Source organism: Grampus griseus (assembly GCF_964374135.1).
Source record: "Grampus griseus genome assembly, chromosome: 20".
NCBI lineage: Eukaryota > Metazoa > Chordata > Mammalia > Artiodactyla > Delphinidae > Grampus > Grampus griseus.
The window spans coordinates 12364810-12378455 of record NC_139014.1 but is presented as its reverse complement, the minus strand read 5'-3'; the positions used below and the strand labels follow the sequence as shown (position 1 = coordinate 12378455).

Below are 13646 nucleotides of genomic sequence, written 5' to 3'. Positions count from 1 at the left end.
AATGTCCCCAAATGCCCAGCTGTGGAATGCAAGAGCGGGAGAGGGGCTGGGGGCTTCCAAGGTGGTCTTAGGTTGGTGTCAGGTTCAAGCGGCTACACGAACTTCTATGTGTCACGACCCGTCCCTACAGGACACACGGCTCAGGCAGTTTTGTATGTTTTATATAAAATTGAAGGGTAACCCCTGTGATGTAAATGGGGTTGTCTCCCAGGGACTTGTTTCCTGTCTCATCCATGTTTCTCATCTGTCTGACAGTGGCCCCACTGCACACATCATAAAGGTACAGAGAAGGGTCGAGGCACAGTGGTCAGGGAGGAGCTTGGGGACCCCCACCCGCCCTGGCCAGGCTGTGGCCGCTCCCACCGGCTTCTGAAGGAGGCCAGGGGGCCTCTGACTCATCGGCTTTCCTTCCTCCAGGGAGTGTCCAAAAAACCACTAAGGAAGACGAGGGACCCCTGAGGCCTGCTCCCCATCCTGCCGGCCATGTTGACCTCGGCATCTCCCCTTCCCACTCCCAGGATGCTCTGGGCCCTCCTGCTCTTGGCCACCTCTGGGACTGCTCAGAGTAGAGGTAAACTTCGTGGTCCCACTCTGCTAGGGGGGCCCCCCCGGGGGTGAGACAGCGGTGGAAGGAGAGACCTAGGTCAGGCCAGGAGGGCCCAGGCCCCAGGTAGTGTCAGTAACCCCAGGGAGGGCAATCAGTGGAAGTCCTGAGGCCCAGCCGTGACCCACGTGTTGGACTGTATCCCCACAGACTGGGACAGCCCCAGCTGCACCAAGGACGTGGTTTCTGTGTTCAGGGGCAAGCCAGCCGTGATGGCCTGCAGCATCACCAACCTCTTCTCCCACATCAACATCTCCCTGCGAACCTACCACGGGGAGAGCTGGCAGCTCATCTTCAGTGTAAAGGCCCCAGGAAACTTCCATCAGGATGGATGGCAGCTCTGGGTTAAAGGGGGCGAGGCGCACCTGGTGATTGAAAAAGCCCAGGACACCCAGGCAGGGCAGTACAAGTGGAGTCTTGTCGGGCTCCAGAGAAACCTCAAAACCACCACCCTGAACGTCTCAGGTGAGGAGAGGAGCACCTTGACCCCCAGGTGCTTGCCTGTTTGGGAGGGGCAGCAACCAGGGAGGAGCAATTCCTGCCCACCTGAGGTGCCCAGAGCCACAGGGATGGGGCCTAAAGAGGGCTTCCATCTGCTCCACCCACCCCACATCTGTGACCCCTCCGAGCTTCTCCCCAGGGCAGCCCATGCATGCATGCCCTGGGCACCATTCCCTGTCTGCGCAGGGAGCTGGTCCCTTCCCTCCCTAAAAAACTCCTACCCCCGACTTCCTTTGCTGCAAAACTCCCCAAGTCACCACCCCTCACTCTCATCCCCCCACACCTGGTTGTAATGCAGTCATGGTCACCCCGAGCTCTGGGGACAGGGAGCAGGGGTTCAGCTTTGCCCCCAACCAAGTACAGTGGGAGGGGCTAAGAACGGCACCCCCAGCCTAGCCGGGCCCTGGGAGGGGAAGCCAGTGAGGCCCTCGTGGACTCCTGTATCCAGAGCTCATCTGATACCTGGGGTGGAGGGGCTGCATAAGGGCTGGCCCTGGGCAGGTCCCCACCAACCTACCTGCAATCTCTCTTTGGCAGAGCCCCAAGACACACTCTTCACACCTTCCTGGGGTAGGTGTTTCTATCTTCATCCTGGGGTACAGGAGGGGAACCTCAAGGAAGTCCCCTGGGGTCTCCCCCATCAGACACCCCCACCTTCTGTGCCTGGCACCTTGCCCATCCCATGCACCCCATCTCCCTGCCACTCTCCCACCTATGGGCTTCCTGGCTGGAGGTGACGTCCCCCTCGAGGGTTCCCCCAAGGCAGGCACCCCCAGCCTAGCCTGCACCAGTGAACGAAAGGTGGAGGTCCCGCCCACTCCCCACAGGCCCGGAGATGCTGCTCCCCAGTCTCAGGCCTGACCCCGAAGACAGGAGCCAGGCCCAGGTGGTCCTCCTCATCCTCGCCCTGGTCGCCCTCTCCGTCCTGCTGGTCTGCGTGCTGGCCTGGTGCAGAAGGTCTGGCTCCCCGAAGTTCTCCAAGCTCTGTCAGGTATGGGCCTCTGTGCCTGGTCTGTGGGCCGGGCAGGGGGTCTTGGACGGGGTCTTCTGAGACTCAGCATGGACACTCGGCCCCATAGCCTTGCACCCACTGGGGCTAGTGGGAGAGTGGGGAGCGTGCAGGGTCCCAGAGAGCTGGTACCCCTCCCCCAGAGGACCCCAGCCCACTGTGGCAGTTCCAGGCCCAGAACACAGATGCCCCACTCCCAGCGAGCCCACCAGGTCCCCACTGTCCCCAGGACACCCTGGAGGATGGCATGGGGGGAGCTGGACTTCCTGCTCCTTCCAGGAGACCTACAATGTGTGGGCAGTTGGTGTGTCCTCAGGTGTGCCGTTAAGCACAGGTGTCTGCCGATGGCTCTCATCCCTCCCTCCCTCTCTCCGCAGATAAGGAGGCTCTGAGCCACAGTGGGGAGTCCTGTGCACCACGCACTGCACTACACAAAGAGCAAGTGAGGCGAGGGGCAGGCCAAGGACCAGGAAGCCTGGCAGCATCCTGGCCTCTCGCTGACACGCAAGCCAGGGGGGGCTCTTCAGCAGCTCCTGTGGCCCAAAGTGCAAAAGTCTCAAGTTCCAAAGCACTTGACCCAGCAGGACCCTCCCCCTCCTCTGCTCCATCCAGGCCTCTTGGCCTGGGCTCCTCCCTGGGGCAGGAGGGCCATGCTGCTGTCACCTCGGAGACACCCCAGTCTGGGGTCCTGTGTTGATCGTGGACACCCTCCTGTCTTTGGACTATGAACAAGGACAAGTTTTGGGGACCCTCCTGCCAGCAGTTGTGGCGCCAGGATGCGGGGATCAGGGGCCTGAGATGGCGCGTGGGCCCCTCCTCCACCACCAGGGGGTAGAGCAGCCCCTCTGGAAGGGAAGCAGGGCAGGTGGCTGCTGGGGACCTGTGTCCAACCCCCTGCTCTCCCCTAGCCCTGGGGCTCCCCTCCCCCACATCTGCCCCACCTGCTGGCTCTTCTAGGTCCCAAACCCATTTATGCCAGATGTCTTCATGATCAAAACTGTGTAACTCCACTGAGTGTGTTCTTTTTTTGGCGGCGGGGGGTAGGTCTTTTTTCTTCCTTTCCTCTTTCGTTCTCTCCTCATGATTTGATGACTGTCTTTAGTGTTGTGTTGGAACTCTTTTTTCTTTTTTGTGTGTCTATCTATTATAGATTTTTGGCTTGTGGTTACCATGAGGTTTTGATATAGCAGTCTATACATATGCATGATTGTTTTAAGTTGCTGATCTCTTAATTTCAAATGCATTTCAAACATCCTGCATTTGTTCTCTCCTCTCGTGATGACTGGTCTTGATATCATATTTGTGTGTGGGTGGTTTGCTACCTTTACTGTGTGTTTGCCTTCACTGGTGACCTTTCCCGTTTCATAATTTTCTTATTTCTAGTTGTGGCTTTTTCTTTTCCGCCTAGAGAAGTTCCTTTAGTATTTGTTGTAGAGCTGGTTTGGTGGTGCGTTTAGTGTATTCTTAAAAGGTACATATAAGGTGATAAATGAAGGTTTTTCTAGAAGTACTGCATTCAGTGCTTTGCGAAACATCCGTATTGCTAACCCTCAAGATGAATAAACTAAACCAAATAGCAAACCATCAAATGAGCTGAGAAACACATTTTTAAGTGGAGAAAATAAAAATCTGAAACAAGCTGCTTTGAGTCTTAAAAACTAAAAAGTCCCAAGGCATCCAAATGACCAGACATCTGGGAGTCCTCACTCACCATGAAGAATCCAAAACTGGAGACCCTGCGCGGTGCCCGACGACCGTGGCCTCACAGGAGGATGATGACCCCAGAGCAGCTTTGCTGGCACCCAGAGTCCAGGTCTAGAATGGGCTGCATTTGCATCTCTCAGGTTAAAGTAAGGTTCACACGAGAAATACTGGGTTTGTGCCACCACAGGGCCAAGCCCATGGGACACAGTGTGCACGGCACCTGGGACCTCCATGCTTTGGGGGCCATGGAAATCTGTTCCGTTTTGCCTGAAACAAAAAGTGTTGATGCATTTGAAGTAATTCAAAGGTTATTTTAACATTGGTATTATGGTGGGAAGGGCTCGCGTAAGTCATTCAGCCCCTGCACACCCAAGGCAAGAAACCTAGAAGGAAATACTGCATCTGAGTCTTTGACTAATTTTCATTTTCTACTCGTTGCTTGTCTGTATTTTCAAGGATTTCTCTAAAGGAAGTTTAGTTCTGAGTCCTTGCAATGCCCTGGAAGCCCTTCCTCCTGATTCCCCCTCCCCCTCTGTAGCCACACTGGCCCTCTTGCAGACCCTCAGACACACCAGGCACTTTCTGGCCTCAGGGATCATGCAGCTACTGATCCTTCTGCTTGGAATGCTTGTTCCCAGGCACCACATGACCCTCCCTCATCTCCTCAGTCCTTTATTCTTATGGCCCCTTGAGGTTTGGCCCCCCTCTCCCGACACAGGTTGTGTGTCCTGTTGCAGGTCTGCTTGTCCATCCCTGGAGGTCAGCTCCAGGCCACAGGCCTCTTGTCCATTTTGCCCTCTGCTCGTGGCAGGCACTGGCACGTACGGGTGCCCAGTGAGTGTTGGTGATAAACAAAGGCAGAATGAGATGAGGAAGGGTCTTGTTTTGCCAAGCCCTATGCTTTCATGACCTCCTGCAAACAACCTGCTAGGTTCCTAGGGGCCTTTGGCAAGATTCTGCCCCCAAAATAGATACCCCTCGTGCAAGGAGAGTCTGTGGGTCTGCCCCCACCCCCAAACCCCACTCAGGACCCTGAGCCATCAACAGACAGGAGCATCTGGCCAGTGGAGGGGGCTTCCAGGGAGGAAACAGCTTAAGGCTGTCAGACCACACGTGAGCCATGCGCACACACCTGTGTACATGCACATGTGGCTTTGGGCGCAACACTTGAGGCTTGGCCATCTGGCCTGTGGCCCACAGAAAAATGACCTCCTGGTTGCCTAGAGTCTGCCTCCGTGTCCTCGGGGTCAGGGGCCAGGCATGGGTCTCCCTCTGCCCTGGGGGCTGATCACCAGGACCTGGTGCACCAACATAGGATGCTAGTCCAGCTGAGATGCCTCCAGCCCCTGCACCCACAGGAAACAGAATCGCAAGCCACCAGGGCAGCCGTAGCCTTGGGCACATGCCCTGGCCCGGTCCCTACAGCCACACCAAGCCTCCACACTGCGGGTATGACTGACATAATACTCCAAGTTTCTGGGCATAAATCAGGTCCCCACGTGGGGACCCCCTTATCTTTCTCCTGGGCCTGACCCTTCCTCACCCTCCTTTCTCCTCTCCCTGTTGTGAAGCAGGGGCAGAGGACCAGGACCATGGGTCTACCTGGGGGCACTCAGCAGTTTAGAGGCGGGGGGATGAGGGCCGTCCCTCCCAGCCTCGCCCACAGCGCCTCCCCTCACTCAAGGCACCGCCTCCAGGAAGCCCTCCTGGAGTGCCCAACCTACAGTCACTGTGTGCTGTCCCCCTGCCTACCTCCTGCTCCATCCTTCCGTGACTGCCCCTGGAAGTGGCAGTCTGTGAGGTGGTGGCACACAGTTGGGTGCTGCAGACAGGAAGTCTCGACAGCCCTGTAAGGGGGCCCTGTTCTTCCCCCACTGCAGTGAGCATGGCTGGGCTCCTGGGGCTCCAGCTGCTCCCCATGCTCCTCGTGCTCCCCCGCAACCTGGCTGCCCAAGGTAAGCACTTTCCAACCATCCGTCCCCCCATCCCCCACTGCACCCATCAGCGGGCTCAGCGCTCCCACCCAGCCACCCTTGCAGCCCTCTCCTCCCCGCCCCGGACTCTCCTTCTGGGAAGGGGGTGCTCCCCCTTCCCAGGGATGCTGAGTGTGACCTTCCCTTGAAGCCTTGGTAGCCCCTCCAGAGGGTAAGGTCCAGCTTTGGACACTTAGACAAAAAACAATGGGCACCAAGATGCTGATATCTGGGTGCAGAATCACTATGGTTGAATCTCTTCTTTCTCTTTACCTGAATGTCTGGGGACTTTCTCTCCTACAACCAGCAAGGCTGTCTTTGTCCTGAGAGAACACTGTCCTTCGGTTTACCTTTTGTGCGAAGTTCTGCAGTAAGAAGGAGAGAGCATGATTAGTTCCGCAAGGTGGGATGGGGGACCCGGCAGGTGAAATTCTTGTGTTCTCTCTCCCAAAAACAGCTGCAGAATTTAGTTTGTGGAGAGCTGGTATTTGGATTATGTTTGCACCTAGAAGTGGGTCCTGCTGGGCCTTGCTGGGCAGGTGAGGGAACTTTCTGGGTGTCCCACAGACAAGCCAGGATATGCCCACCCCATGGAGCCACTGGCTTCAGGTGCCTGGAAATGGTGGAGAAACTGAGGCAGTAGGCATTGGAAAGAGACAGGACAGTGCCCCCAGCTCTCTCGGGAACTGTCGTTTAAGAGAGGGAGAAGGTGTAGAGCCTGGGAGAGTGGTTGGAGGTCTCAGCGGACGGCCTGCCGCTTTGGAAGGAAGAGGCCCCAGCTCTGACTTCCCCCGACCCTCAGGGTGGGGAGAGGTCACAGGCTGCCCAGCCCCCTGGGGCCCCTTTGGAACTTGAGTATAGCCCAGGGTGCTGGCGCCATGAGCTGCTTCAAGGCTTCCGAAAGTTGCCTCGTCCTTGACAACAGCCGGCTGTCCAGGACTTCCTTGGTGGTCCAGTGATTAAGAATCCACGTTTCCACTGCAGGGGGCAGGGGTTCGATCCCTGGTCAAGGAACTAAGACTCTGTATGCCATGCGGTGTGGCAAAAAAAAAAAAAAAAAAAGAAATTAAAGCCTTCTTTCAATTAAAAAACAAAATAAAATAAAAACAGAAAAACCCAGTGGGCTGACCCAGGGCACCTCTGCCCTGCCACCATCCCTGGCAGAGAGGTGGGTCCCTGCCCCTCTGGCCAGGCTGGTGGTGACAGTGGCAGGTCCTCCTTGCAGGGGTGTGGCAGTCCCCCACCTACACGATCGCTTTAGAGGGGGACTCTGTCAACATCACCTGCTCCAGCCGGGGGCCCCTGCTTGGCCTCTACCTGAAGCAAAGGTGGCCGAACTGCAGCAACGTGATTTACTATGAAAACGGGAAGGAGCCCACCGTGGACCAGCGGTTCCAGGGCCGCGTCACCTTCTCAGGGCTGCAGTACAACCTGACCATCAGCATGCACCACCTGCAGCTGGCCGACACCGGTGACTATGCCTGCCAGGCCATCATGAATGATGAGGTCTGGGGCCCCGGGACGTTGGTCGTGGTGACAGGTAAGGAGTGTGCCACCCCAGGGACCACTCCACCTGCCTGCTGGCCAGCCCAGGCTCCATCTGCCCCCTGTCTGAGGATCTTCCCTCTACCCTTGCTTGAGTTACCATGAGCCCACCTCCTCCAGGAAGCCCCCTGGATTCCCACACGCACACACACTCCAGAGCCCCGCCCTTGCCCTGAACCCCAGAGGCTCTTGTGGACTCCCTCACCTGCCAAATGCCTGTCTCTGTTCCTTCTTCCCAGAAAAACTGCCCCAAACAGTGAACACGTGCCAGGAGACTCAGCTGATACACTTTGCCCTCCCCACGGCCCTGGCTATGGGCTTCTTCCTTGTTGGACTGGGGCTGGGAGCCGTGTGTGTGCTGAGAAGGACACAGGTCAGTGTGGACCCTCAGATGTCATCTGATGTCATCTATAAGCCCGCTTCTCTCAGAGAGAAGGGAGGGAAGGAGAGTGGTTAAGCCCCAGGGAGTTGGCCACATGGGAAACCTCAGCACCCACCCACTCCCTCCGTCAGGGTCTCCTGGAGCTCAGAGGGTTTGGACGGCAAGGTCCAAGGTGGGAGGAAACCCAGGAACTGGAGCCCCCAGCAAGGACGGGTGTGGGGCCAGGAAGACACGTCCTGGTCAGACGTTTACGGGGGAGCGAGAGGAGGGTCCAGAGAGACCCTTTCGGAGAGCATGGGGATGCTGCGCGTAACTGTGAGAGTGTGCACGCGTGTGCGCACGTGTGCATGGGTGTGCATATGCGAGTGTCAGGCCTGTGGGTGTGTGAAATCCATGTGCGATCATGGGCTGGAGGCAGGAGGGGAGGGGGCAACAGAGACAGGGGTCAGGAAGTGGTCAACTTGTCCCTGGTCCATCAGCTTTTGCCCCCACCTTCACCTAGCGCCTCCAATTCCATGTCCCCTGCAACAGCCAGACCCCTCCCTGTCCAGGGCCAGGGAGCAAGGTCACTTCCACCTCCACCTCTCTGCTGCTGCCCAATGGCCCTGCCTCGCCCACCCTTGCCCAGGCCTGGGAAGCTCTGGAGAACTGAGGGTCTGGCCGAGGACCCTCCTAAAAAGGGTTCATGCAGTCCCCCAAATCTAAAAGCTTCCTGAAGGGAGGTGCCTTGAAGATAGAGGGTGCCCCTGAGCGAGCTGCCCCCAGTGGTAGATGACAGGCTTTCTTTCAGATCCAGAAACTTTGCTGTGCGAAGGAAAAGAACTCGGTGTGCGTGGTCTACGAGGACATGTCCCACAGACGCTGTAACACCACGTCCATCCCCAACCACTACCAGTGAGCCCGGCAGGACCCCAGGCCTCCCTCTGTCTAGCAGAGCTCTGGGCAGATCATCCAACCCAGCGTGGACACACAGGCAGCTCCCCACAGCAGTCAGGCTCCTGCTGCCTCCTCCAGGCAGCCCTCCTTGCCTGCCTCCCACCCTTGAGGCTGTTCCTGGCACCTTGGAGCCACCGGGAAGGAAGCTTTTCTGTCGTCCTGCTGCCCTGACCCTTCCATGGCAGAAGAGGCTGCTCTGAAGGAGGGACTTGGGCCTGGGGCAGCGGGCAGCTGGGGGGGGGGCTGCGGAGGCTGGGGACTGAGCGCTGACCCCAGCCCAGCCTTGCCAGAAATAAAGGGCTTGTCTTCTCCCCTTTCCAACTCCAGTGTCTATTTCTCAGCCAGCTTAGAGTCAAGGAGGGGAGGCTTGCCTGACACCCTAGAGTCTCCAAGGACTTTGACAGCCTAAGGGACTATGTGTGAGACTTTCAGGAAGGAGGGAGGGGCAAGGGGACACACACTCACTCCAGCCCCTGTTCAGGCTGGAGAAGGGGCAAATCAACCAGAGTCCTCCTGGCCTCACTAGCCTCCACCATGGGGTGACGTGGGGATGGAGGAAGGGGAGCTAGCAGCAGTGGTCTGGGGGTCTTAACAGAGGGCCACTCCCGGTGTGCGCTCATGTTGGGGTGTGATGGGACCTTGGGGAACCGACCTTGGGGAAACAGGCGTGCCCAGAGTGGATGTGAACCGTGGCTCTGTCCTCCTGGACTCAGGGCCAAGAAACCGCAGACCATGCTGCCCACCAACTGAGATGAGGTAACCCTTCATCCACGGGGTTTGCAAAGATTAAAGTGTCATTAGCGAATGATGTTCGTTTTAGCTGGAATTATATCTTTGGGAAATGATCTTTGGGCATAGAAACAAGATTGCAGTGATATCCATGGCAGTGTTGCTTTCAATACAAAAATCAACAACTGAGAAATTACCTAAATGTCCAAATAAGAGAACTGCTATATCGATTACGGTTTGCACATGCAGCAGACATTAAAAGGGCACCATGGGGGCTTCCCTGGTGGCGCAGTGGTTGAGAGTCCGCCTGCCGATGCAGGGGATACGGGTTCGTGCCCCAGTCCGGGAAGATCCCACATGCCGCGGAGCGGCTGGGCCCGTAAGCCATGGCCGCTGAGCCTGCGCGTCCAGAGCCTGTTGCTCCACAATGGGAGAGGCCACGGCAGTGAGAGGCCCGTGAACCGAAAAATAACACACAAAAAAAGGGCACCACGAAGAATCTGAAACACCACGTTAGGACCTTTGCAAGATGCCATAACGATACAAGCTGGTGCAGAGTGTGTGTATGATCCCACATTTATAAAGCACAGATGGGTGTATGTAGTTGTTTAAACACATGACTGTACTTTTATGTCTACACAGATCACATAATGGAAGAACAAATGGGGTGTTGACACTGGTTCTCTCGCTGTGAGGTGTGTGTCACCAGGGCAGGGAGTCACTGGGACACCCTGGGCTTGGGTTGGGCAGCTCAGGATGTGATCTCAGCTGTTCTTGTGGAGGGTACCGGGACCTGCAGCTGGGACCCAAACGGGTACCAGGGGCAAAGGCAAGGAACACAGCGCCCCTGTACCCTCCACCTCCCAGGGCCCTGAGGAAAGGCAGGCCACCTACAGAGCCAAGTATACAGCAGGTGTCCACCTGTTGCCTGCTGACTTCTGATCTCCACTCTTGTGGCCTTGGGCAAGTCCTGCCTCTCTGGGCCTCAGTTTCCCCATCTGTAAATTAGAGGAGTGGGATCCACGCTGTCTTCAAGGGCTAGGCTCTGTGGTTTCCCAGTCACACTGGCCACCCTTCCCACTGCCCTGACCCTCAGCTGTCACCCCGACCCTCGGGTGTCACCGTAGCTCTGCCCTCTTCCCACCACCTGAGACGGAAGCAGACAGCGCCATCGGCCCGCCTCCAGAGGCCCTTGTCATTGGAGGCATCTCTCCACCCGACTCCACCCCAGCGACAAGAGGCTGTGCCCCCTCGGTGCTCCCGTCCTTGTGATCTGTGCTCGGGGTTGTGCTCCCTACCGTCCTCCCCTCGCATGATCACCCCTGAATCATCTGCTTCTCTGTCCTTTGCCAGGACTGTGATGACACGAAGGGCAGGGCTGGGTCCCTCCTCCATGTGCCCCCTGCCCCACGTTGAGCACCACTGCATGCTGGGCATGTTACATACATGTAAGCACACTGGCATTTGTTTCCATTGTGACAGAGAACCCGAGTGTGGCCTGAGTCCTGGTTCTCACATGTCTGTGTCTGGGTCTGAGCCTCTTGGGCCTCGATTTCCTCAGTGTAAAATGGGGGCAGGGAAGTGGTCCAGTGGTCAGGACTTGGTGCTTTCACTGCCGAGGGCCCGGGCTCGATCCCTGGTCGGGGAAGTAGGATCCTGCAAGCCGCATGGCACGGACAAAAAATAAAAATAAAAAATGGGGGCAGGGCTTCCCTGGTGGCGCAGTGGTTGAGAGTCCGCCTGCCGATGCAGGGGACAGGGGTTCGTGCCCCGGTCTGGGAGGATCCCACATGCCGCGGAGCGGCTGGGTCCGTGAGCCATGGCCGCTGAGCCTGCGCGTCCGGAGCCTGTGCTCCACAACGGGAGAGGCCCGCGTAACGCAAAAAAAAAAAAAGATAGTCTCAAACTGTATTTAAAAGAAAAGATTCAATACTATATTGTCTGCAAAGAACAATAGGAACAATAGGACACCATGGGTTGGAAGGAAAAGAATGGAAAACATATAAAAAGCAAACATGAACCACAAGAAAGCTGGAGTTATCAATCCTACCTTCTGGCCAAATAGTAATACTGGCAAAGCAACAATAGAACAAAAACAAATAACCAGTGTGAACCCATGAATCTAAAAATAGCAAAATACATAAGAACAGGAAGGACATAACCACTGTGAGAAATAGATCAATCAACCAATTAAGCCTGAGATTTCAATTTGCTCCTTCAGATCTGAACCATGCTGTTGGTTAATGTGAAATCCCACACTCATGGAACAGAAAATAGACATGACTGTACACCATATGTGAAACTTTACAAAATGATCATTTACTATCAAGAGGAGCTGAGCAGAAATAGAAGCAGAATGAGGTCTTCAGGCCCAACGCTGTTGACGTGAGCTACAAACACACACGCACAAAACAGCAGTGCACGTTTTATCCTAACTAGACACGCTTGGGACAAACTCAGCCTTGGGCTTCTGAGGAGGGGCAGGTTGTGAGTTATCCTGGACGATCTGGAGGGGCCTCTGTCAGGGACCCAGCCTGAAGGCCACGTGGCCACCCCCCCGTACCACCTCAGGCTCGCCCCAGGGTGCGGCAGAGAGGCTCACTCCGAGGCGTGGGCAGGGGTGCAGCCCAGGGGAGCCTGAGCTCATGCGCACCAAGAGGGGCTCTCCAAGGAAATAAACACGAAATCACCGGTGCAAAACCAGGTACAAAAGCAAATGTTTACTTAGAACAAAAAAAGGAAACCACAAATTTTAAAAAGCATCCAAAATATAAAAGGAAATAACAATATTTTAAAATTAATGACCATCATTAACAATTCTATTTTATGCTCCATAATTTCACTGCCTACCCTTTGGTGGCCTCTTGATATGACCACAAAAGAATCCAGAGAGGGAATTCCCTGGTGGTCCAGTGGTTAAGACTCCGCGCTCCCAATGCAGGGGACCCGGGTTTGATCCTTGGTCAGGGAACTAGATTCCACATGCCACTACTAAGAGCCTGCATGGTGCAGCTAAAGATCCCACATGCAGCAACTAAGACCCAGCGCAGCCAAATAAATAAATAAATATTAAAAACAACAACAACAACAACACAGAGAAATACCATCCTTCTGAAAACACCGGTGGATCAGGATGTGCTTGGCCAGCTGGAGAGGCAGAACAAGTGCCTTGGCTCCCTACAAACACAGGGATTTCAGAACGTTCTATTTTTCAAGAGTCTCGTACCAGAAGAAAAAGGGAGGGGGGACGGTGCTGTCGTAATTGGGTCGGGCTGCATCATGGAGGGCAGTCCAGGAGGTGAACCAGGTTTTGACCGGCGTGGATGAGCACCAAGGCTTCTGCCAACAGCTTCACGTTTTACACACCTCACCTGGCACTGCCAGGCACGGAAAGTCGCAGGCTCCCTCCGTCCCCCACCCCTTGCCCCAAACTTTCCTGTCATGAAGCCAGAGAGCCAGCCCAGGAGCCGGGGGCGGGGGTGGGGGGTGGGGACGTGCGGGGAAGAAACCTGTCTTAGTTTCCCGTGGAGTCCGTAATGAATTACAAATCTGGTTGTTTAAAACAACAGAAATTAATTTTTTCACAATTCTGGAGGCCAGAAGTACAAAACCAAGGTAGGGTTGGTTCCTTCTGGAGGCTCCGAGAGAGGCTCTGCTCCAGGCTTCTCCCAGCTCCTGGTGGTGCCAGTGATGTGTGCTTGCTGGGCTTGCGGCCGCATCGCTCCGCTCTCTGCCCCTGTCACTGAGACAGGAGATAGATGGGCTCCAGGCTAGACATTCACAGCTGGCCTCCTGTTTACATTCTTTGGGGCAAGAAAAAGATTGGCTTCAGGCTGGACACTCACGACCAGCCTCCTGTTTGCACTTCAAAATAGAAGTAACGGGCTTCCCTGGTGGCGCAGTGGTTGAAAGTCCGCCTGCCGATGCAGGGGACACGGGTTCGTGCCCCAGTCCGGGAGGATCCCACGTGCCGCGGAGCGGCTGGGCCCGTGAGTCATGGCCGCTGAGCCTGCGCATCCGGAGCCTGTGCTCCGCAACAGAAGAGGCCACAACAGTGAGAGGCCCGCGTACCGCAAAAAAAAAAAAAAAAAAAAAAAATAGAAGTAACAGCAGAAACAGGGTAAATAAGCCACGACAGTTTAAGATAAAAGTCACGGCAGGAACAGAGAGGGGCTAAACCCTGTTTAAGTAAAAGATCAAGAGGTCATATATTTCCCATCCTTGGGGCAAGGGAGACATTGCATATGCGCAGAAAGGCTCCTT

The 13646-nt window shown here is 55.9% G+C and overlaps 1 protein-coding gene across 1 annotated transcript; it reads left to right on the top strand.

Annotated features, from left to right (window-relative positions):
• Positions 1-5703: 5703 nt before the first annotated feature.
• CD7 (CD7 molecule) lies at positions 5704-8616 on the top strand (the record flags this gene model as incomplete). Its single annotated transcript, XM_082678793.1, has 4 exons — positions 5704-5773; positions 7017-7331; positions 7576-7715; positions 8515-8616. The coding sequence occupies 4 exons, from the start codon at positions 5704-5706 to the stop codon at positions 8614-8616; spliced, it is 627 nt and encodes a 208-aa protein (XP_082534919.1).
• Positions 8617-13646: the final 5030 nt, after the last annotated feature.